Source organism: Tympanuchus pallidicinctus, unplaced genomic scaffold, assembly GCF_026119805.1.
Source record: "Tympanuchus pallidicinctus isolate F22 unplaced genomic scaffold, pur_lepc_1.0 scaffold17, whole genome shotgun sequence".
NCBI classification, from domain to species: domain Eukaryota; kingdom Metazoa; phylum Chordata; class Aves; order Galliformes; family Phasianidae; genus Tympanuchus; species Tympanuchus pallidicinctus.
In genome coordinates this window covers 16,588,239-16,612,035 of record NW_026294690.1, presented here as the reverse complement: position 1 = coordinate 16,612,035, position 23,797 = coordinate 16,588,239, and the positions used below count along the sequence as shown (strand labels likewise).

General features: G+C 41.0%; 2 protein-coding genes and 2 long non-coding RNA genes across 8 annotated transcripts in view; 2 read left to right on the top strand and 2 right to left on the bottom strand.

Annotated features, from left to right (window-relative positions):
• The window catches only part of LOC128078621 (contactin-3-like), a 122,864-nt gene extending 109,886 nt beyond the window's left edge, over positions 1-12,978 (top strand). For both annotated transcript variants that reach the window (XM_052679011.1, XM_052679012.1), the window contains exons 11-21: positions 395-570; positions 3,560-3,677; positions 4,783-4,941; positions 5,032-5,181; positions 5,758-5,828; positions 6,680-6,914; positions 7,064-7,179; positions 7,550-7,736; positions 10,362-10,474; positions 12,109-12,277; positions 12,864-12,978. In XM_052679011.1, coding sequence (XP_052534971.1) covers positions 395-570; positions 3,560-3,677; positions 4,783-4,941; positions 5,032-5,181; positions 5,758-5,828; positions 6,680-6,914; positions 7,064-7,179; positions 7,550-7,736; positions 10,362-10,474; positions 12,109-12,277; positions 12,864-12,964 — 1,595 coding nt within the window. In that variant the 3' untranslated portion in view covers positions 12,965-12,978. The remainder of the gene's footprint in view (positions 1-394; positions 571-3,559; positions 3,678-4,782; positions 4,942-5,031; positions 5,182-5,757; positions 5,829-6,679; positions 6,915-7,063; positions 7,180-7,549; positions 7,737-10,361; positions 10,475-12,108; positions 12,278-12,863) is intronic.
• SHQ1 (SHQ1, H/ACA ribonucleoprotein assembly factor) overlaps positions 1-23,797 on the top strand; it is a 1,172,872-nt gene that overhangs the window by 729,344 nt on the left and 419,731 nt on the right. The window lies entirely within an intron of this gene.
• On the bottom strand, positions 6,734-15,963 carry LOC128078627 (uncharacterized). Of its 3 annotated transcripts, XR_008205735.1 has the most exons (6): positions 15,917-15,963; positions 15,757-15,813; positions 12,846-12,981; positions 11,512-11,640; positions 10,991-11,079; positions 6,734-6,852 (listed from the first exon to the last, which is right to left on the bottom strand). It is a non-coding gene; the product is annotated as an uncharacterized LOC128078627 (long non-coding RNA). The 3 variants fall into 3 exon arrangements; XR_008205733.1 differs by lacking the exon at positions 15,917-15,963 and having other exon boundaries at positions 15,757-15,853; XR_008205734.1 differs by lacking the exon at positions 15,917-15,963 and having other exon boundaries at positions 11,512-11,616; positions 15,757-15,849.
• On the bottom strand, positions 16,229-22,703 carry LOC128078628 (uncharacterized). Of its 2 annotated transcripts, XR_008205736.1 has the most exons (5): positions 22,621-22,697; positions 19,567-19,708; positions 18,034-18,155; positions 16,908-17,021; positions 16,229-16,429 (listed from the first exon to the last, which is right to left on the bottom strand). It is a non-coding gene; the product is annotated as an uncharacterized LOC128078628 (long non-coding RNA). The 2 variants fall into 2 exon arrangements; XR_008205737.1 differs by lacking the exon at positions 19,567-19,708 and having other exon boundaries at positions 22,621-22,703.

Genomic DNA, 23,797 nt, shown 5'->3' with positions numbered 1-23,797 from the left:
TATAGATTTCCTCTGGTTTCCAGGTTTTGTTGTCTCCTTCTTCCACTCCCACCTTTTAACAGCATACTGCTCCAAATCATATGGGTTATTGCCGAGAACCACATGTGCTTCTGAGTGGTAATTTCATTGCTGTGGGTTGCAGTGCATTTAGCTTGGTGAGGTGTATTGGTCTGTACACAGTAGGTAAAAAGCTTTTTCAGTTTCAACAAACTCCCACTGGTAAATGTGCAACAGTACAGTGCTCCAACAAGGGAGGTCAGTCAGTAGCATTTATAGTCCAGCTGTATAATTTGAAGTGACTGTCATTAATCAGATTTGTAGAACATGGCAGAACATTAGTGGCAGACAAGTCGTAATACTACAGAAATCCAGTAACTGATTTTTCTGCTCTCAGAGCCAACAAGGATCACTTTGGCACCTTCAAACATGGATGTCACTGTTGGAGAAAGCGTCATCTTGCCTTGCCAGGTTCAGCACGATCCTATACTGGACATCAGCTTCACGTGGTATTTCAATGGGACGCTCACCGACTTCAAAAAAGATGCCTCTCATTTTGAGAAGGTTGGAGGGGTAAGTTGTGAACACTTCTCTTACAGATGTATGCAGCACAGACAGGCTCTCTTACTCTTTCCAACACTGTGAAGGTTTTTTCTTCTCTTTTGGGGGTATGGAATGCGGTGGTCTTTGCTGCAGAGAAGTCATTCATTGAGCTACCCTGCAGCACATGATCTGGTATGCAGACATCTCATATTTTAGACCTGAAGTTTTCTAAGTGCCTACCTCTGTCTCTGCATCTGGCCCTACATGATTTTCCTTGGAAATGAAACATAGCAATGACAGATTGAGGAACTTGTTTCAGACTTTGAGAGCTCCAGCCTAAAAGCAAACAAAACAAAACAAAAATCTATCTTATTTTTCCTGCTCTTGTACCCCTGGTGTTTCCCTCACTTCTCTCTTTATGTCTCCCCTGGTTACAGGGGAGGTCCTGGAGGTCCCTTCCAACCCTGGCCATTCTGTGATTCTGTGACAGAGGGAGGCCATACTTCTCTTTTCCCCACATGAAAAAAAAAACCAACCAAAACAAAAACAACAAAGCAAAACGAAACAAAACAAAGAGCTTAAAAAAAATAGGATTTCATGGAAACTTCCCAACCAGTTGTGAAAGAAATTTCAGAGTATCCAGTAACTCAGACTTCTGACTCTAGAACATCTTACCTGGGAGTTTGTTGTATGGCATAGAACCAGGGGTAGTTATGGAATACTGAGGTTTAGCTGACATTTTCTAAAGTCTTACTTGATTGGAAAAGGGGATTGAACCTCCTTGATGGAAAAACTCCATAGGAGATACAGAGAACTATTATGTGGGCTTGTCTAGATCCCACTAAGGTTGATGGAATAATTTAATCCCAGTAAGAAGCCTTCCAGTGCATATTTGTTCAATAGAACTATCTGTGCATAACTCCAGCTTTGTTGATAAACATGGCAAAAGGAAATGATTTTTTAGTGGATGGAGATTTGTGTAATGATGTTTTGGCAGTCCCTGCCATGCATGCTTGAGATCCCTGACATGTAGTGGTTAGTGAGAATGTTATGGCACCATATCCTGGTCTTCCAGATGGTTAGAAAAATATAGGATGTATCACTGTTGTACTGTACTTTTTTGTCAGATAAATGATTTATAGGCAAACCAAGCAGATTTCAGAGTTCAAAACAGATTCCCTTTAAATTGCTTTTGGTATCACCTGCATATTCATACAGGCCAGCAATGGCTGAAATCATCATGCAGTCTGGAAAAGCAAAAGCTATTCCAGCAAGATGTTTATACTGTGTGTGCACTTCTGCTTATTGCTATTCTGTGTAGCATTGAGAAAGGAAAGTGGCCTTACTGTCACCTGGACTTGTCCACACTGACAGTGATTTAATCTGGCTAGGCAAGAATGTGGGCACTGCTGATGGTCAGCAGAGCCATGGGAGCTGAGTGTCTTCTGTGTTGGAGCTTTTTGCTGCTGCACATCTTCCCCTCAGTACTTCAGGATGCTCCTGCAAAGCACCCACAAGTAGTTTAAATTTGGTGTTAATATTTCAGAGCTTTATGTTTCAGTAAAATTATTCTATTTGATGGTCCCTCTGCTTAGATGGTTTATTTAAATCCAGTTTGCTACAATTAGTTCATGTAGAACATGATTTGCTTTGTGTGCATCCGTTGTTGCTGGTCGTTTCCTGAATATCCACTTCCAATCAAGTTAGATGGATTTTAGATTGCCTTCATGTTAACTTTTAGGGTACTGGAGGCAACCAGTGCTGGATTGTCCTCTAAATGCTTACATCCTTGTTTTTAAAGAAGACCTGGCATTTTATTTATATTATCACACTTGGAAGGGAAGCAGGCAAAGTTTTTTTCAGCTTCTACGTGAGACTTCCTAATGCTCATCCTACCCATTAATTGCAGGTGTTGACATGAGTGAATGAAACTCAAGCTCAAAAAGAAATACTTGTGACAAAAGGGCACAGCTGATTTGCATATAGTTAGAGATTTATCTGAGATGACGGCAGTCTTCATGAAAACAAATCCTTCTTGAAATCTAAGGATCCAAGCGGAAACAATTTGTGTGAGCATAAAAAATAATTAACTGCTAAAGGCAGAGGGTTGGGAAGATTGTTAACTTCTGTTTTTTGGAGATCACAGCAATCATGTCTTCCCTTTCTCCCAAATCACTGAGTTCCCAAGAATCAGTCGTGGTTGGAGCGCTGTGAATACCTGCAAAGGACGTACGGTTCTGTCCTCAACTGAAACCGCTGCTCCAGAAAATTAGAAAGAGGGGAAAAAAATGGAAATCTGACAGATTTTTCACCTGGAAGCTTTGATGTGAACAGGGCTGAGGCAGTCATTCAGCTGGCACATGGGGAGGTTTTGAAGCAAACTGGCTACCAGAAGTTTAGGATTGAGTGCTCTATTTCAGTAATGTAGAAAACTAATAATGCCTAGTCTGTAAGAGTGCAGAGTTACAGCTATCACTCACCCAAGCTTTTTGCATGCTTTCTTTGATTCTGATCAACCACACGCTGTAACGTGAGAGAGGACAAAGGAAAAGAAATTACCAACGTTTGAATGCATAATGAAAAAGAAAGAAGTAGGACCTTAAAATCAGGGCAGTCGGCCAAAGAGCTGCAGAGGTATAATGCTTAAATCCAAGTCTGCTCACAGTGCAAAGGAACTTGGCAGAAGGAAATCCCAGACAAACTGCCAGGGATACGAGGTGCTCAGTGAGGAGCCCTCAGCAGCACACTGACCCAGGGACTCATACTGTACCTATCTGAATTCTATCCTTAACCCTTCAGAACAGACCAGGTTCAGCTTTGTTGCTTACCTGTTTTAACTCTTTGAATGTCTGTGCCTGCTGCACTGCCTCTTTAATTTTGGGACAACTTTAATATGAAGTTTATTTATCTAGTTTATCTTAAACTTTATATATTCGGAGTGATAATTTCTCCACTTCCAAAACGTGAGCTGAATATTAAATAATATGCTAATTCATTTAACAACTTTGTGTTTTGACAGAGTGCATCAGGAGATTTGATGATTAGAAACATCCAGCTGAAACACAGTGGAAAATATGTTTGTATGGTGAAGACAGAAGTAGACAGTGTGGCATCTGCAGCTGACCTTATAGTACGAGGTAAATTTCAGCTTCAGTTTCCATGAATTGTGTTTTCTTACCGTTGTGTGCTGTAGATTGCAGAAACAGTTTATGGTGCAGATTACAAAAGCTGTTCACCTATGACTTGAATTACGTGATTCTGCATTGAAGTTAGGCTCGGTTTTGGATGAAACTTGCTTCTTCACAGGAAAAAAAGTAAAAACTGAAGAATACAATAAATCATGGCGTAATATCTTTTCTTATGACAGTCCTTCAAGCCACTGATGAGTGGAGTTCAGTACTGACAGCTGTGATGTTGTTGTTGTGTCTGCTAAAAGGTGACTTCATGGTCCAGCATCCTTCCTGGGAAATGGGCGTCTGCTGCCAAAGTGTTTGAAGGGCTTTGTCCTGGAGACACACAGGAATTCAAATTATAAAATGCAGGGTTATTTCTTTATTTCCTTTTTTTTTTTTCCTGAGCAAGATTGCTTGCGGACCTAAGCATGAACTATAGCTTTCATTGTTTATGATTACATTTATAGCAAAATAAAAGCAGTAATCCAGAAATCAACGTGATGCAATTAAGATTTATTCAATGTATTTCAAAATATACCAGGTATTTTATAACTGCCTTTGTACTGTTAGTTATATCACCTGTTTGCTGGTGCAGATAAGACAGAAACAGCATTTTTGCTAGGCTGCCCAGAATCAGGATTTTTCCAGAATGCAACAGAACATTTGCCTGATGGAATTGTTGCTCGTGGTGCTGATCAGATGTTCTGGAAGAATTGCTACAGTGCTTCATAGACTAAAACAGCTGTAGATAACAAGTAGGCAGACTACAAAGACACATTAGTAGATTAAAAGAGAACATCAAGGACCAATGTAAAAGATAATGTGGAATGGAAAGAGGAATCATGCTGAACAGAGGTTGGTGAACTAAACCTGTAATCTGTGTAATAGTTCAGGGTTCCTATTTCAGAATTACATTATCAGATGCAAGTATAATTAATGTTAATAAATATTTATCCTAATCTAAACGTTATCTTCTTCTCTTAATAGAATGGGAATCCTTATTGCAGTATTAGTGATTTCCAGGGTACTGGTTTTACTGACCACCACCTATTTTTCAATCTTTTCCTAGGCTCACCTGGGCCCCCTGAACACGTGAGGGTGGATGAAGTAACTGATACTACAGCTCAGATCTCCTGGCAAGAAGGCACAGACAATCACAGCCCAGTGACTGCTTACACTGTACAAGCAAGAACACCTTTTTCAGTCGGCTGGCAGCGAGTTACCACAGGTAATACACATTTCTTGTCACAGGCTCTGGTGAAATAGGCTTGGCCAGGATACACTAGCTTCTTAATTAATTTTTTTTTTTTATTAATAGTTCCAGATGTGATTGATGGAAATACATTCACAACCACAGTGGTGGATTTAAATCCTTGGGTGGAATATGAATTTCGTGTAGTTGCCAGTAACAAAATAGGAGGTGGAGAACCTAGTTTACCCTCAGAAAAAGTAAGAACTGAAGAGGCAGGTTAGTGGGTTCTTCTATTTGTCTTTAATTCAGCATCTTGAATATATTTAAAAAAAAAAAATCATGTTTTTGGCTCATTTCAATTAAACTTGGAATTGTCATCAAAAGTTAAAGTCTGTAACTAGTTTGTTAGTATTTGTGCTTAGCTTTGGGACACATTTATGTCCACATATCCAAATACATTTCAGCTGTTTTTAGCATGGCAAACTCTGTTCAGTCAGTGCTGCACAGTCTGAAGATGTTAATGAACGGGGAAGAGATGAGTTTTGACAGTTTTCTGCTCAGAAAGACTTGATTGAAATCCCAGATGTTACTTGGGATAAGTAAGTTAGCCCTGCTGAAAACTGGAAGCATGCCACTGATTTTTAGATGCTCATAAACATTCAAAGCAGACCATACAGGGTTCTGCAAATGCTCAAAAAGAACCTGTCCACCCCATGCAGGTTCTAAAGCACTTGTCTCAATTGGCAAAAGAAACAGGAAAACTAGAGGGTTAGCTCCAGAGAATGAGGTTAACTTGTGATATCATCTCATCTATTGGCACGGCATAGACAGCTGTACGTTTCTTTTTCACAGTTCCTGAAATTCCCCCAGCTGAAGTCAGTGGGGGAGGCGGCAGCAGGTCTGAACTGGTCATAACATGGGATGTAAGTTTTCTGGCAAGCAGTTTTCTTCAGAGAATGGTTGTTTTCATTGAAACGCTTCTTTAAAGATGAATTTTCCTGGCTGCAGCAGCTTCTCATCTAGGATGTATATGTGCTCGGTAACATTCTGTAATGTGAGCTATGCACGTTTGCCTTCCCTCTTTAACTTGCTACTGTTAGACTGCAATCAGTAAGAAATTCAGTTAGCTTGTCTAAGGTGATTACTTATGCTCTCAAACAGTTGTCAAGGCAAAAGGGGGCGGGGAGGGATGGGAAATGGAAGGGTTGGTTGTTGCTCTAAGGTTAAGCCAAAGTGTTACACAGCTCAGTGCAGCTTCCCAGTTTGTGCTTTCCTATCATTAACTCTCCATGTATGTGCTAACAGATCAGATACTACTTTAATGTATCCTATTGTTAATGAGTTAAAAAATGGTACCATGCTATTTCTTACTGATATTAGCAACTCTATGTTGTTACTTAATCAAATCACATCAGGGGAAGGTACAGATACCTTACGAAGATAGTGATGAATTCTTTGGTATTATTTATGTGCTATGAATTGTGACCAGAAATTGAAAAGATATGTTTACTGAAGTGTCTTAAAGCAATGTACTTACTGGAGAACAAGAAATGTTTGGGGGAGTTGCTCTTTTCTTGATGTGCAGATAGTTTCAAATGAAAGCATTTCACTCTACTGCACCAGACTTTATTTGTTGATGCAGTGACCCCAAATGCAGACCAGAACCAGTTTACAGTCGCATGCATTACATCACAGTGATGCTTTCTTCCTTCAAAGCTTTTCCAGTGTGGTATGTAACATCATGGGCTTCTGTCACTGATTGCTTTTCTCACAGCCCATCCCTGAGGAGTTGCAAAATGGAGAAGGATTTGGATACGTCGTCGCTTTTCGCCCCTTTGGCACCACAACGTGGATACAGACTGTAGTCACCTCTCCTGACACGCCCAGATATGTCTTCAGGAATGAAAGCATCTTGCCATTTTCACCATATGAAGTCAAAGTTGGTGTCTATAACAATAAAGGAGAAGGGCCATTCAGTTCAATAACCACCGTTTTTTCAGCTGAAGAAGGTATGTGATTTTCTGCATATGTTTAGTGAGATGTTTTATGAATGAATATAGCAACAGTTGATAGAACTGAGGTCAACTTGAACATGAACATATTTATTTGCACCATCACCTATGCTGCTCATCTCTCCAGCGCTGATTTCCAATTACAGAGCCTACTGTAGCCCCCACTGGTGTGTCTGTGACAAGCCTGTCCTCCTCTGTCATCGAAGTCTCCTGGAATGCCATTCCCTGGAAGATGAGTAGTGGAAGACTACTGGGCTATGAGGTAACATCATTTAAAATGCTCCTCTTGTTCTAAAACGCCACAGTCCAGAATGCCTTCACACACATAGCTCATGCCAGACAAGTCTAACTTGTTTACTTTGTAGATGAAGCAGTGATTTTCTTCTGGTCGTCATTTTTTAATTTGAGCAAAATCTAATGTTTCAGTTCTGCTTTTTCTGCAGTCAAAAGGGCAGCAAGCATGAAAGGCAGATGGATGAGCAAATTTTGTTGAAATAATGTACACATTTTGGAAACTTTAATATATTTCTACCTTTTTCAGCTGAGGGATATGCACCTGAAGGATTCAAATGCAATGCAGGGAATTGAATGTTTATCCAACATTTTAAGTAGCTTTGTTTTATATCTACTAGGTGAGGTACTGGAATAATGGAGGAAAAGAAGAATCTTCAAACAGAGTTAAAGCTGCAGGGAATGAAACTTCAATAAGAATAACAGGTTTGAAGAGCAACTTAGCATACTACACAGCTGTCCGTGCCTACAACAGTGCTGGAGCAGGTCCCTTCAGTGCCACAGTGAATGCTACCACAAAGAAGACACGTAAGTATCACAGATACAAAGTGGGGAGGCACGTGATGGTGTGTGAGCATTTGCAGGCCAGTGAGGAATAGACACAGTAGTGGGAATCACGATGCACGTAAGCGACCTAAATCTTCATAAAGAATAGAAGAGCTGGGCAACTAAATCAAGCATAGATCCTCAAGTTTTTGCCCTCTGCTGTTTTAGCAGAATGAGTACTTAAAACTCATCCGTGCCAACGGAGCTGAGGTAAGATCATTTCTGCATAAAAACTTTATTATTCTTTTAGTGACTTAAGGAATGTAACCTGCTGTAGGGAACCTGCTTTGGCAGGGGGGTTGGACTCGATGATCTCTGGAGGTCCCTTCCAACCCCTGCAATTCTGTGATTCTGTGAAAAAGAAAAAATTCTGTTACTTGAAAGAAAAATAGAGATTATTGAATTTCTCAGGGTTTTAGAACATCTTTAAGTTCTCCAGGGCATGGCATTTGAATCATCCTCACACTATTCATGCAGAATAATCATTCACGTCCATTGTTCTCCCCTAATCAAGTTGCACAAGAGGCCCCTTTCCTATTACAAAAAGGAGAAATTAAGCTGGAGAGCAGATTGTCAAAGACTGCACTAATTTTTCTAATATATTTAATGTGCTCTTGCTTTGTAAATACAACTCAAAATCAGGGTAATCAGTTTTGAAGTATTTCTTCCAGATTCACAAGAACAGACAATTATATCTGTATAAAATGTTATCCTCCCTGGAACAGTCATTCATGTCCTTCTGCTGAAAGGAGTTGTATCATCAATATTATGAAACTGTAATTTCACAATAACTTCATATTCAGAAGCAAGCACAGATGACCTCACTCAAATTAATTTATATTTACTAGGGTTTAAATACATTAATTACATTACACAGTAACTTCCCATTACTGTAATGACCTCATAGTCTGCAACTTGTCTCTGCCACTAGTTGTTTTCCCAAATTAGTCGTAGATATTTTGTTGTATAAAATTGCACTTAATTGTGGAGGTTTTGCCTGAGTTTACAAGGTGAGATATTGCTATTATTTCATGTTCAGGAGGTCTTACAACAAACTGTTCTGTCTGTCAGCTGTAATTAAGAGAAATATTAGTGTGAGTGACTAACTTTAAGCATCTAATGAGTCCTAGAGAAATCAGTGTAGCTATTTGCACACTTCATACTGGACATAATAGTTTGGTATTGTCTATTGCAAATTTGAAGATTATTGGAGATTTGGGTAGCTGAAGCAAAGTAGAGCCTTTTGAATCCGTTCTGTAAGTCAGATGGTGGATAGAGGCTTACAGTTTCTATGTAATTATTCTTCATTTTTTTAGATGACAATATTTTGTTTTGGATTTAAGAGAGTGACTCATTTCTCTCAAATTCAGCTTTAATATCTGAGTGTGTAAACTGTTTTATCTGTTATAATATTCAAATCTCAGGAGAAAAACAATCTTCTGTTACATTTACAGAAATTAGCTATCAGTGCATCAGGTTGAATCCTATTTAGTATATGGAACAAGGCAAATACTGCAGAAGAATAAATCTTTGAATAGTTGTTAGACTTCAGTTATTTTATATCTTAGCCTCACATTTTGTGTCCACACAGTGCTGTGCTCTGTAATCAGGTGCTTCATGATCTGACTGCTAATGGAACTACCTATGCAAATGAGCTTAAAAATAAAAGGAAGGAAAAAAAAAAGCCGCAAGCATGAGCGCCAGCACAAACTCTTAAAGCACTGTTAGTTGTTAACAGTGGATTCCTTCAGCATCAAAGCTTTGGAGCAGTCCACCTAAGCAGCAATAGCCTCCACTAGGTGACAGCAACAGTAAATTGTTTTCCTTAACGCATTTAGAAATATTTTAATGGCTGAGTGGTTTGCAGCATGATCCACTTTGTGGGAAGTCACATTGAAGCATCTTGAACAGGTTTGTACTTCACCTTTCCATTGAAGCATACAGCCACAAGCATAGCACTCCCTTCAAAAACAACTCAGGTTGTTAATGAACACTGCCACAAAAAAATAAAAATAAAAATAAAAATAAAAATAAAAAAACAAAACCCAAAAGATTTGCTTAGCTAAAGCCTATTAATTGTTCCAACTGCAACTAGTGAAACCATACAGACTGCATTTCAAAATCATGCCTCAAGAGAAGAACAAAAAAATCTTGTCAGCTATTATATTTCAGACATGTTAAAGTAAATCAGCACAGCACATTGGTTTGAATATTCACTAAGACTAAATTTATTGTGGAGTGTTTACTTATTCTTGAAAACGTACTACAAATAGGAAATGTCTGTTATCATCATTGGTTTCATTAGAGCATGTGCTTAATTGATCACCCGTGTCCTAAGAAATGCTTTTGTTTGACTGCGTTTAATGAAACGCCATCAACAGATAATGCAACTTCAGAAATAACATTTATTTGCTGTTGTTTTCTTTTCCTTCTGTTTTTCCAATTTATTCTCTGAACCATAAAGTGTACACATGACGAGGCTGTATTCGACTTGCTTTTACATCCAACATGTAATGACAATCAATTACCTGAACTGTTATTTCCTACTGTAGGATAAATCACTAATGCTGATTAAATTACAGTCATGCTTTTATTATGTATTCAAAGCACCCAGTCAGCCACCAGGAAACGTTGTGTGGAACGTTACTGACTCCAGAGTCATCCTCAACTGGGAAGAAGTAAGAGCCATGGAGAATGAGTCTGAGGTGACTGGGTATAAGGTAAGCAAAAAAAAAAAAAGACAACCTAAAAAACAACTATAGGAGAATCTGGAAGCAATACTCCATTCCTTACCTCATCTGTTTGCATCCTCTAAACTTCCTGCCTTGCACATTTCAGAACTGTCTCATTTTTGTACATTAAAATCATATTCAGACTGTCTCACAAACCATAGTCCTTTCCCCAGTAATGGTACACTGATGCTTTCTATTGCTGGCTAAGTAGATTTTTTTAGCAGCAGGCATGAAATTGATATTCTTAAATCTTTTTCTTCTTTCTGTGCGACTTGCTCCCTCTCTTAAAAGTTACATTGCTACATCTATTCCATAGCTGATCAGTGCACAAACATACAAGTATTTAAATACATCATTTATGCTTATGAGAATTGCTGAGAAAGTTCTTAATCAGTGTACAGCTGGACCCCTCATGTGACACTTACCTGTATAAAAGTTTACATGAAGATGTGATTATGCATTGTTCTGGGGTGTGCTGTCAAGAAATAAATGTTGAAAGCTTACCTGGTTTCACAGGAGGTGGCCAAACAAAAGGAATCCAGCATACAGTTCCAAATTGCGTACTTTGTCTCCCACAACATTCTCAGGTTTCTCTAAAAAACACACCAATAAGCTCAATTTTGATAATGCTGGTTAATTTTACCCAAGTAAAAGCATTTAGGGGTGTCATTTTTTATCCCTAGAAGCAAGGGCATTGCAGTTAACAGAAAGCTGGTTTGTCAAGCAGAATATCCAACAGATGACATTGAAAGCAGCAGAGCAGCCGCAGCGCGGGCGTTGTGGAAGGCAGCCAGATGGTTGTGTCCCTCAGAGCTTTTTTCAGCACAGCATGGCATTAGGGAGCACGGCCCGAGGGTGGCAGCGTGTAGCACAGAGCTGGAAGGTACTGAGAGGCTGCTGTCATTTAGATGGATTCAGGATCCTGGATTGGTGATGGATCATCATTAAGTCATTCCAGTGGCCTTGCATTTTTTGCCACTGTTGCCATTATAGTTTCACACTGCATGGGGAAACCCTCGACTCACCTGCTTGTCAAGTTTGTAGAACCCTGCCAGGAGTGTGCACTAGATCTAAGACCAGAAGAGAAGCTGATACTGCTCTTGCTTGAGGCTTCTGACTGAATGCAGCTCCTGGTGTTTAAAACAGGACACTTTCTGTAATTAACAGTAATGACAGACTAATTCAATTAGCACTTGTGGAACATCTTCCAACACAGCTCCATAATTTTCGCATTCTGACTAGTTCTCTCTTTCCAATACTATGCATTGGCATAATCAGTTAATCTAGATAATGACAGCCTCCAAATTGAGGGGTAATTTAAAAAACAGTACATGATGGCAATACTCAACAGTCAGCAGAATATTCTATCACAGATTCTGCCATTTCAGATTAAAGTTAGTAAAATACTTTCATCCATGTTCACTTCTTTCACTACTCCTCTCAGTACTGAACGTAACTGTGCCCTGTCATGTTAACCAGAAATTAGACTTTTTCTCTCCTCATGCCTTTTTAAGACCAAAATCTTTTATCCAAGAAACATAAATAAAAATTGCATGCCAGCTCCTACTGGAAGAAGTACTGCACTATGGATTTTCTAAAGATGCTGTTTGCTTTTGTTGCAGGTTCTGTACAGGACAAGCAGTCAGAATAATATGAATGTGCTGAACACAGATAAAACAACAGCTGAACTTCTGCTCCAGTTTAATGAAGATTACATTATAGAAGTAAAAGCAACAACTGAAGGTGGAGATGGCACTAGCAGTGATCAGATCCTGATTCCCAGACTAGCTAGTACGTTGAAGCTGAACTGCTGTTGTTTTGTCATGTGTTTGTGTTCAGTCCTCAACCACTATCATAACCTCCATTGTACCACCCACAATACAGAGATACGTCTCTGCCTTTGCATAGTGATGCATTATTAAATGTGCAGCTGACACCAGGCAGTTGTCACAGGTTCTCTCTACAGGAATTGAGTCCTTATTGATAGGAGAACAAAAATTGAAAGCGTGTATGTAGTATGGTAATAAGGTATTAAAAAGAAAAGCAATTAACAGTCTTCCTGCCCTTATGCATGACAAACTTCATTCTACTGAACTGGTACATTACCATGTAAATTGGTATTAAACAACATTTTTTACTTTTTCTCTTTTTTTGTGGTCATCTTGACAGTAAAGACCATTGATATAGCTTAAATATTTTGCAGTGCATTTCTGTAGCTTAAAAATATGTAGTGTTTCTATTTATACATCTTCATGGGTTATCAAAAATAAACAATGAAAGTAGGCTTTTTCTGCTTAGTATCTAGTAAAAGAGTAATGATTTGACACAACAGATAGTCATGCTTTCATTTAATCCTGACCTTTTTCATCTGTCACAGGTATGGATGCAAGAGGCTCTGGTCCATCAACGTTGAACATCTACAGTCTATCTGGCATTTTATCGACAGTGTTTTCCTTCACTCTTAATTCAGTGTTGTGATGCTGCATTTTCATTTGCTAGAAGAAACAAATTATCAATCAGTTATTACAGAAAAGTGCTTTTTCTTAAAAAAACAAAGAAGCTGCAGTGGTTAATGCATGTTTTTCTTCTGACATGTTTTTAAATTCTATTTCACTGTAGGATGAATTAAAAAATACCATGTAAAGTTTAGCAAATCCTTTAAAAAGGAGTCTGAAATGCCTTAATACTTGAACCAAAGGAGTTTACATATTACGTACTACAGCTACAGTGTAAGAAGAGAGTTGAAATGGCACTGTGATCAGTTACAAGGAAGAGCTTGGCTCTACGAAAAACTCAGTTTTTACAGTGACAATGAATTGTTTGGAGTATATTTTACAGTATTATGATAACATCATTCTACATATGAAAGCTGAGAACAGAGCATGCAGTTTCAAGCAGTGGAAAACATGAACTACTTGGCAGTTCTTTAAGACAGTGTCAGTGGCTTGCTGCCTTTTACAGAAGTTATTCTAAATCTAGCAAGAAATCAAAGCTAAAAGTTAGAGGAGTCGCAGTATTAATGTTAGTTTTGCACAGTCCACATCGGGGTGTCTGGAGGCAGGGCTTCCACTGCTTCTAAGAAATGAGCTCACAGCCACGTTTCAAAGAAAGCTCTCTTCTATCCCAGCGTACATCTGCGTACTCTTTCCAGCACTTGACCTTCCTCTTAATCACTTCTAAGGTAATTTCCTCACATCCTTACCTTATATTCAGTAGCCAGATCCTTTATTCATAACCGAGTTATGATCATTATTGCCCCCTTCTCTGAACTCTTATCAGTGTGTTTCACTGACACAAGTGCCCATTTGTAAGCATTACTGAAATGCAGTTGCACCACGGCCTTATGAAAAGGAACTGCTACCATCTTCCTACCTTGTGGTGTGGTGCTTCCAAATATGCAGCCCAAAATTACCTTGTCTGCCGCACCGCACGCGCTGTAAATTCAATAATACATTCATAATTCTCCTTCCAGCTGCTCTTTAATCCATTCAGACTATTTCACCTGGTCCAGCACTCTAATACACCCCATTGCTATCATCTAATTCTAGTAAGTTTATGGCAATACTATAGCTTATAATTTTAAAAATACATCGAGGTTCTCAAGCTCGCTACAGTGAAATCCATGCTTTCTTTCATAGCAATACCTTAAACCTGGTATATCCGACTTTCACCATTGTGAATTTAGACCAGTCAGCCTGTTGGACACATCCATGGTACAGCAAGTGTTCATGTGACATAAAGCATATCTTAAAGACCTTCATTTTTATCTCACGAGATTATGAGAGCACACAAACACGAAGAACCAGGATTAAAGGTATCATGATAACACTATAGAAATACCTTGATATGCATTCAAATAGATCAGCATCACATCCAGATGAAAATAGTGCTAGCTGTTGAAGTAAGCAAGATCTGTATATACTGTAAATATATAGTTATAAATGGCTAGTTGCTTTTCAATGTGGCTAACCAGTGATGTTTTCAGACACTTGCAAATAGGGGGGAGGGTGGGAGATGGAAAACAGGGGTTACTAGTAAGTATATAGTTCTGTTTCCTGCAACAAAGGGTGAATCTTTCTATTCTTGTTTCACAGAATTGCAGTTCACATTCCTGTATTGCCATTTTCATGCTATTACCGTGTATTATTTAATTTCTAGTTATATATCTCCATGAGATATGTACCAAGTACCTTGTTTCATATTGAAAAGTTTAAAATTTCTCCTTAAACTTCCAGTTGTGTGTGTATCCTATGGTTATCTGTATGCATTTTTCTATTCTAATAAAATATTTATTACATAGAGGGATACAAGACTATTTCAGATATTATTGCATGTCCGTATATTATATACTTGCACATGGGGATTCACTGCAACTAAAATCCTTGTCTGTGCTCCTCAGAACATTTCTGCTTCCTGATGCTTCATGGCAGGACAGGAGCGGTTTCCTTCTCAGCAGTTCTGCTGCCATTAAAATCCTCACCTGTATACCCAGGCCTGTCTCTACAGAAAGGAAGGCCAGAGGGAGAGGAGGAGTAAGGGCTACAGCTGCTGAGCTCTGCCTCTGCCCCATAGTTCTGCATCCTGACAGATGAAAACCCACCTCACTTTCCTTGGCTTGGTTTCCTGTCTACCCAACTAGGCTGCTTCCTCTCCTCAGAAATGAAATAGAATGTAATTATATTAAAGAAGAGTTGGTTCTTTTAAATAATTTATTTAGTGTATCACTATTTATCATTAAATTGCATGGTGCTTTTTCCCCTGCAAATTGCCTATTTGTCACATACTGCAGTTTCCCATAAAGCTGGTGACTTTCTAGCACTAAAACCCGCTCAGTAGGAACATGAGCAGAGCAGAAACCATATTTTAAGCTTCCAAAGCATGAATACCTGGCTATCACCTAACCTACATGAAAGGAGCTGATCCAGATGCTGCAATAAGGACTAATAATAATCCCAACATGGCTATTGCATATACACTTATAAACAAGACCAAAACCATTTTTCTTGAGTAAAGCATGGTTTCTTTTCCAGATCACTGTAGCTAGACACATGGCCTTGCTCTGTATTTCATCCTGTATTCACATTAGCCTTCCTTTAAGATGACCTCTGTTCCTAATCTCATTTCAGTTCAGTTAATATTTAATTGTGATAATAAGACTGACTTTAATACTCCAGGGAGAGTCAGGAAAAAAAAAGTAATTACTGGGAAAATATTGAAGGAAAACATAAAGAGTCATTAAGAGATAACATGAGTTCCCAAAGCCAGCCTACCTCTTGTTGACTTCTCCAGAGCAGTTTCTGTCACTCAGCAAGTTCAGGAATTCAATCCTGAAGAAAAAAAAATCAGATATTAAGCAATAATGAAAAAACATGAATAACATCACTTGGATGAGGTGAGGTTTGCAGTGCTGGGACCTTGCACCAAGCTTACTAGCAGTCCTAGTGCAACATCGAGGCTCACTGGAGGCTTTCAAGCAGATGCTGTGAGAAGGACCGTGTGGGATATTTTGGAAAACAAACTGTTGTGAAAAGGAGGAAGAATACAGATGTCTTGCCATTAGCTTGAATACATGCACCACAGAAAAGGGACCAACTTAGCTTAAGGTGTTACCAGCTGTGCCTCGTATCCTCCAGCAGCTGTGACCACTTTCATTTGGGACAGCATGAGCACTGGGGTTTGGAGCCTTGAGGCCATAAGGATTATTTGTTGGGTTGTTTACTCATCTCAGTTACTCACCTTTCTAACTGGTTTCTTGCACCATCCAACTAATTTGTCGGGTTGTTGGTTTTTTTTTTCTTTCTTTGTTGGCACACATTTATGCAAAGGGAGTTGACTCCTGTGACTCTGACAGCAGTTTCTCAGATGTAGCTGTTCTGTGAATCAAAAAAGCCTTCTTTGGGCAGTTTACGCTGTCAGATATGTTGTGAACAGGCAGAATCCCCCCTGAATACAAAATGAGTTAAAATTAATATCACTTGGGCCCCAAGAAATATTGGAGATCTCCATTTTCTACTTAATTTGCCTTTCACTGGTGGATTGCAGACGTGGGCAGTGCTTGTCAGGTTATATATGTTATATCTTAATAACGGGCAATAAAGCAAGCTGTCCTGCATGAGGGAATGCATTAATCTGACAGCTTTCTGTCTGAAATAAATAACAATGGAGTATTGTGAAAATAAAATGAGTTTGTAAACAGGCACTCTCTCTCTTAGGAAAAACAGCCTCCTTGATTGTTTTATGCTAATGCTTTGAACTACTGGAAAGCAATAAAAATGGATACGTTTAGCAGAGATATAACTGAATGTACATGATTGTTCTTTCATCAAGCCTGTTTGATACAGAGAGACACTACTTGCCTTTAAATCTGATGCGTATATACTGCAAGCTACAAAATGGGGGAGGAAAAAAGTATGCCACTTACCTGTATCTCCAGGTACCAGTTTTACATTCTCAGAGCTTTTTGGTGAAGACCTTTCTTATTTGCTTTCCTGGTACACACACAGCTGAGGTCTTACTGGGAAGCAGGATGGGCAGCCTGTAAGGAAGGTATGGGCATCTATCTTTCCCCAAGCTCAAACCTGTTTCAACGGCCCCAGCAAGAAGGGAAGCTGCCTGCACCCAGCTGAGCTGGTGCCCTTCACCTGTGGGAGCTGTTAGCATTTCAGAAGTGCTGTTAATGTCTCACCTTCAGCTTGGAAGTCCTTCCTGCAGCCAGCCAAGGCATTTGGCTGCACATGGAAGTCTCGCTGCTGTCCATGGGATTGGTTGGAATCACACCATCAGACAGTGCTGGCTGCAGGACAAGGAGATGCACACGGGCACTGTTTGGCAGCCCTCCCAAAGCCCAGCACGTCCCCACCATGCCCTTGGCAGACAATGTCCCCTCCAGGCCACGCTCTGGTCTCCTGAGCAGCCACCAGCTGCCAACTCAGCAGGGATTCTGCTGGGAGCTGCTCCTAACACAGCATGAGCTGAGAGCAGCAGTGTCTCACTTGTGACAGAAAAATACAGTGATCTCTGGGAGATCTCCTTGTAGGTCACCTACAACACTCGCAGACAGCTGGAGTAGGGGATAACCACAGCCTGCCACCAGTTTTGGATCTGGTGTCATGTTTTCCTCTTCCTGACAGTGGCTACATACTGCCTGAACTCCGACTTGTCCTGTGATGCATCAGGTGCACGGAACTGATCTCCTACCCCAAACCCTGCTATTTCCATAAGCAGATTCAAATATCTTTCCTCTTCACTGTACCTTTCCTGGGTTCCCTCCACCATTAGCTTACACTCACTCTCATTCACTGTCATATTACAGTGTATGCCACGACACTCCTTATAAGTCAAACAAGTTTATACATTTAATATATTCTCTTGAGCTTCTTGCTGATATTTTTTTAGGTCAATAAGTATCTTTGTATCTTTGAACATCTCTATGTTATAATGGACAAATATTGGAGGTATGGAGATATGTCAGTAGCTCTGGGAACATGAGCATTACGGAGCATTACTAAGACTCTTTCTTTCCAGTGCACCTCAGATTATTTTCTTACCCTTTAAGAACATAATTAGTCCCCTGAGGCTGGACCATGCCTGTTGTCTGTGCTGTGCAGTCTTCATGCTACTCAGCGATTAATTCCCCTTCGGATGGCAGAACATCACGGCACTGCAAGTGCTGAAAAAGGAAGAATAAAAAACATCCCATTAGCCTATGGAGAGGATGCAACCTCAAGATGTTCGCTTTCAGCTGATGACAAAGTCAAAGCAGTTCCTAGTAAGGGGGGGGACAAACCAGAGCCATCCATCAGCAAAGAGCCCCTTCCAGAGGGGTCACATCCTCCCCGGTTTGGGAAGTGGAAACCTCAGCAGCTGCCCTGCTCTGCTGCAGGGCCCAGCTCTGCACAGCCACACAGTGCTTCCAGCACACAAGTGGGTTTATTTCAGGCACCGTGCACCAGCTGCTCTGCAGCTCTCAGTGGGAGCATGGATTGATTTTTGCCATCTCCAAGGAAAGTGAATTCTCCATTGAGACCAAAGCACCTGGGTGTGCCCGCTGTGCCATTAATGGAGCAGGCAGAGAGGCCTTTGGTGCCACTGCTCTCTCCAATGATTTCTGTTTTGGGGATCTTTCTGTGCTGGAACACGAGCAGTGACCTGTTCCATCAGCTGAAGTCATAAAAGGAAACGAGGCAAAGAAAATGAGGGAAAGCCCTCTCTTTCATGTCTTATATAATACAAACACTAAATCATTTTCTCAAGGGAGGACTTGTAAAGGACTCTATCCAAAAGGACGTCTGTTTAACAAGAATCTCTCTCATCAGCAATCCAAGAAGGGCCACAGTTAAAGCAGACGAGTAATTTAGTTTTTGTCTCATTTCCTAACATTGCCACCAAACTGAGGCATTTAAAGTTACCGTTGTCACAACACTAATTTATCTATTTGAACACTGGAGCTCTCTGGTGATTGAACGAGTTCTGCAGCAAGAACAGATTATTTCATCAGCTGCATCTATCTGACTTTCATCGTTTTATGGATATTGGAGAGAAACTGACTACGACGAGAGAAAGCACAGCTTTCAGTGCCTTGATAGCAGTATCAGTGAGACAGAGAAAACACTTCTGCAGCCAAAACCTTCTGCTCATGTATGGAAAACCAATGTCCTGAGCTTTCGTGTTGCCTTGGAAACATGAAATATAAATACTATTAATAAATTATTTTCAAGCAACCACAGTATCCAGTGCTGGGGACCTGATCCGAGTTTCTCTCATCCACTCTTCCAACTGAGGGAAATAGCAAAGAAGAACAAATCTCAGCCAAGTTTCACTTGCGCTTGAGTTTCCAGAAAAGCTAGCACAAGTTTTTCATGGGATCCCCACAAACAGGACAGCCGTGGCTCCTTTCACTCACAGGGCAACACCTGTGTGCCCAGGGCCTGGCCTGCAGCACGGGGCCATCGGTGGGAGCATGGGACACGACCACCCCAGGCTGCAGCAGAGGGGCTGCTTCCACCATCATGCTACATATGAATGTGGCAGTGCTGTTTTCACACTTGGTCCCAAACTATTTCAAGCAAAAATTTGCTCACCGCAAGACTTCCTTCAGTTAGCCATTCATGTTTAAAGAGCTGTTCATAGCGGTGATTTTGAGTTTTCTTTCTCCAGTCTTCCTCATTGCCAAACTCCACAAACCTCTTCTGACTCCTGCTGAAAGTTGAACTGGCTACAAGTCTGGATCAAAGGGGGAAAAAGCCTTTAATCTGGAAGCACAGAAGTATTTACATAACACAAGATAAGCTCAAACTCTTCATATCTAGCATGTAGACACGCTTAAGAGAAGCATATTAAAATAGGCCATTTTAAATTTGATTTGGGATGGGGGGAGGAGACTTTTATAGCTACTGCAGGAGGAAACAAGACTGGCAATCGAATCAGCACTGCTTGCGAGGCATTGAAGTGAAAAGCTCAGCATTTTCAGGATTTCCTGCCTGAAGGAGAACAATCTCTTGGAGTCATTTTCACACACAGGAGGAAAAGAGGACACAGAATCCTACTGCAGCCTGGGGCTAATGCTTTCCTCAGAGCTGGAAACCAAGGATCATCATGAGGAGCCCTCCTGAATAAGTTAAAGGTTCAAATGTCAGCTCCTCAACTGTGATTGCAAATTTTGGCAGCAGTCTACTAATAGGACTGATGACAAAACGTACAAATTGATCTGGAGTTGATCTATTGCAGAACTATGCTAAAAATGAAATGTTTCTCAGGAACTGTCCTCTTTTTAGCCAACTCTGGTAAATCCAGAATAATAGAAAGTTCAATACATGTATTGATATTTATTCTAATGACTTCATCATCTGTCCTTACAGATGCACTGAAAGCAAACACAGAAATGCTTCAATATCAAACACCCACTTCTGCCTGCTCCACTTCTGCAGGAGCAAAGCTATCTATTCTGCAGCTAATTAGCTATCATCTATAAAGCAATGGGAAGGGCCATGCTTTAATTTAGACCCATCTGGTAAAGGCTTTTTTGAAAAGATGAGGCTTATATCATATTTTGGAGTTATCAGAGCCAGAGGTTTCCCAGAAGAGGCCATCTATCATTGATAACAGCTGCCAGCCCTCAAGATTATCAGTTATAGCTCTTAATGATCACATCTATGAAAATGGTGACCAAAGGATCAGGAGGCAGTGGCTGACACATGCTTTAGGAACACAAATCTGAGAAAAGCTGAGACAAGGAGCGGGGCAGAGTTTCTCAGCACCAAAAAATGAGAACGGAGAAACATCTCAGGGGTCTTTCTAGGGTCCTCACTGTCTTTCCTTCAAGAAAATAGCAGAATTCATATTTTTTTTTGAGTTCAGGTAAGAACCAAGGTGCTGCTGCTTGTGGACACTGACCTGCATCACTGGATGCCCATCCCATTAAGCACAGGGCAGGTTCAGTTCCCTCCCCTGGCTGATCTCTCTGATTGTCCTGAAGTCCCACAGATCAGAGCCCTCCTTTGCTCCCACTGCTGCCCACAAGCACCTGAGCTCCCAGCTCCATATCTGAGTGAAAGCTGAAAGCTAACGATGTGCTGATGAGGCTCTGTCACACACACAGCACGGTCACAACCACAATTTCAAGGCTAAATTGCTGCAAACTGCACTTCTCCAAATCTCTGAGGAGTCTCAGACTACAGCAGGACTTGGATCTGATTTTTTCCCCCCATTCTAACGTAGCCTCAGTTCATTTCCAAAGTGCTGCCTGCTCTATTCTCTGGATACAGAGCAGCTGAAGTGCAGTCAAACGCATCCTGCTGCTTCTAAAGCAGCTTCTGTCTCGCTGCTCTTATCTGGGCAGCACAGGGCTGGGTCCTGCTTCTAAGGAGAGAAACAGCTTACATCACTTATGATGCCTCACGTTGTCAAAATAACCAGACAAGCTTAAAATACAAGCTGACACTGCTAGGAACTATGTGCTTAAAATGTTGAATAGTAGTGGCACAGAATTGGAAATACTTGAAATTGTTAGAGAATAAAAATGCAAGATATCAGAGAAATGTCAAACCTTTTCTGTATTTCACCCATCAATAACACATCATACATTGCTGTAAAGACAGGATGACAATGTCCAGGAAGCCCCAACAAGTGCCAAGCAAACACTGTTGCAGGACCAGTGGTGCATCACAGGAACATGTGTAACCTCCAGGGAACAGACTCACCAGGCAGCTGCTCCTCTTGGGCACTGCAGACATTTCTCATTAGTGATGTAAATAAAAGCATTTGGGCCTGATTCTCTTCATGTGCAGGACACCTAACGTTGCATGAGCATGGAACTTACACACAGAGATGCCAAGAGGCCCTGGAGCATCATTGCTCTCAGAAGGAAATCCTACAGTGAAAACTTCAGGATCCATGGGAAAACTTCAGGATCTACTTGCTCACATGGATGAAGACCACTGTATAAGATGCGTGCCCAGAAAACCAGCGGTTGGCTGTATTCTACACACCAGATAAGATGCTGAATGCCAAATTTCAGATGGGCATCATGCATTTTAGAAATTAAAATACATGTTTTGGGTTTTTTTAACCACATCAGTTGGATTTCTGTGGGAATCTTCCTCAGAGAGGCTCCTTTCATGGAAGCAGCAGGGCAGTGTGATGTAACAGCGTGAAACGAGGGATCTTGAAAAGCAGAGATGCTCTGCAGAAAGCACCACATTTGCATTTTAAGCTACATCTATTCTCTGAATACTCAGACATCTGAAAGCAACCCCAGACTTTTAGTTAGCAGCAGATCTTTTCATTTCAGCCTGAATTTAAAGGTCGTGCATGTTTGCAGCATTTGCACGGAGCAGCACGGCTCAGCTCTCCCTGGGAGCACAGCACTGTGCTGAGCTGTGCTGGGTTGTGCCCTGCTGCAGTGAGCAGTGGCCCCAGCACACCGGGGTGTTGTGTGAGGCACAGAGCTCTGATACTGCTACCCTCAATAAGGGCTTCAACACGTGTCAGAGCTACGACAGCTGAGCCTTTTCAGCCATATAAAGGCAGCATGAGTGATAAGCAACTGAACAAATCCCACTGTCCCTTTCACAAAACAAAAGCCCCGTAGGACTTTGGAGGAAATTGGAGATACTTCAACTCAATTTTCCACTTACTTTTCAGCAGGCTGCTCAGGAATTGTTGAGCATTGCAAGGTGCTTCTCAACATCTCCAAACTGCCCAGAATTCCACTTCCTTCAGCAGCCTGGAGAAGGTGAAGAGGAAGAGAAAGAATGAGGTTACAACCCTTGTCAGCTCCCCAGTGAGAAGCAGTGATGCAGCAGTGCGTGAGCCTTCAGGAAAGGGGCAGACTGCGTGCTGGATTTATTGACACAAACGTTGGTCTCAGTTATTGACTTTCTGATGCAGAAGATGCTGGCAGAAAAATTATCTGTGTGCAGAATGGATAAGAGCTGAGGGTTTGCTTTAGCCTGTCAATATGCACAGGACTTGAATGAGCATTAGTTTGTTTAGGGTTTGTGATTAAATTGATATGGCTTATGCCTAATTATACTGCTGATATAGATTGGCAATTAAACAGCACTAAGCAAGCAGAAGCTAACATCTTCAGTCACCTGCCACGCACTGGGGAGCCTGCAGGGAAGGGCCCTGAGGGGTGATTTAAGGAATCCCTGCAGAGGTTATTTCTGCAGTTCATTGATATCACATGAGGCCTCATCTCCTCTGACACCGGATTGTGAATCTTAAGGCCACAAGGCAGAGGGCAGATGGAGTAGGAACAGCTCTGCTGCCACATACCAGTGACAGGTAGCAGTGCTGTGAGCAGAGGCACCAAACAGCTGGGCTTCCAGCACAGCAGCACCCAGAGAGACTCAACCTGTTTCTAGATGCCTTCCTTCCCCTCCCTCTTCTTCTCATGACATAGAGACAGTTTCTCCCATAAGTGGAGGAAAGTGCCTGACCTCTGAAGAATATCCTGTTGAAGACTGGTTTGGCTTGCTCAAAAATCCCAGATGCGCTGGCTCAGCACATCGTTAGGGGGTGAGCTCAGGTCTGACAGCAGCAGCTGGCAGGTGTACAGCCGGTGCCACCAACCCAGGCTTGCTTTTCCAAAACTCAGCAAGGCAGAGTATCCACCTGGGGTTCTAGAAGACTCAGCTTCTGGCCCCAATTCCCTCGCACGAGTGCATTCCTGCTTTGCTCTATTGGCTTAACAAAAAGCTGACACTGTTGAGGCATCTGGTGTGCTGAGACCACTACTTATCCTAATGAAGAATGCAACTAAACTGCCTGGAGTTTGGCTTCTTTATAGCTGTTGTTTGTAACTAGGTA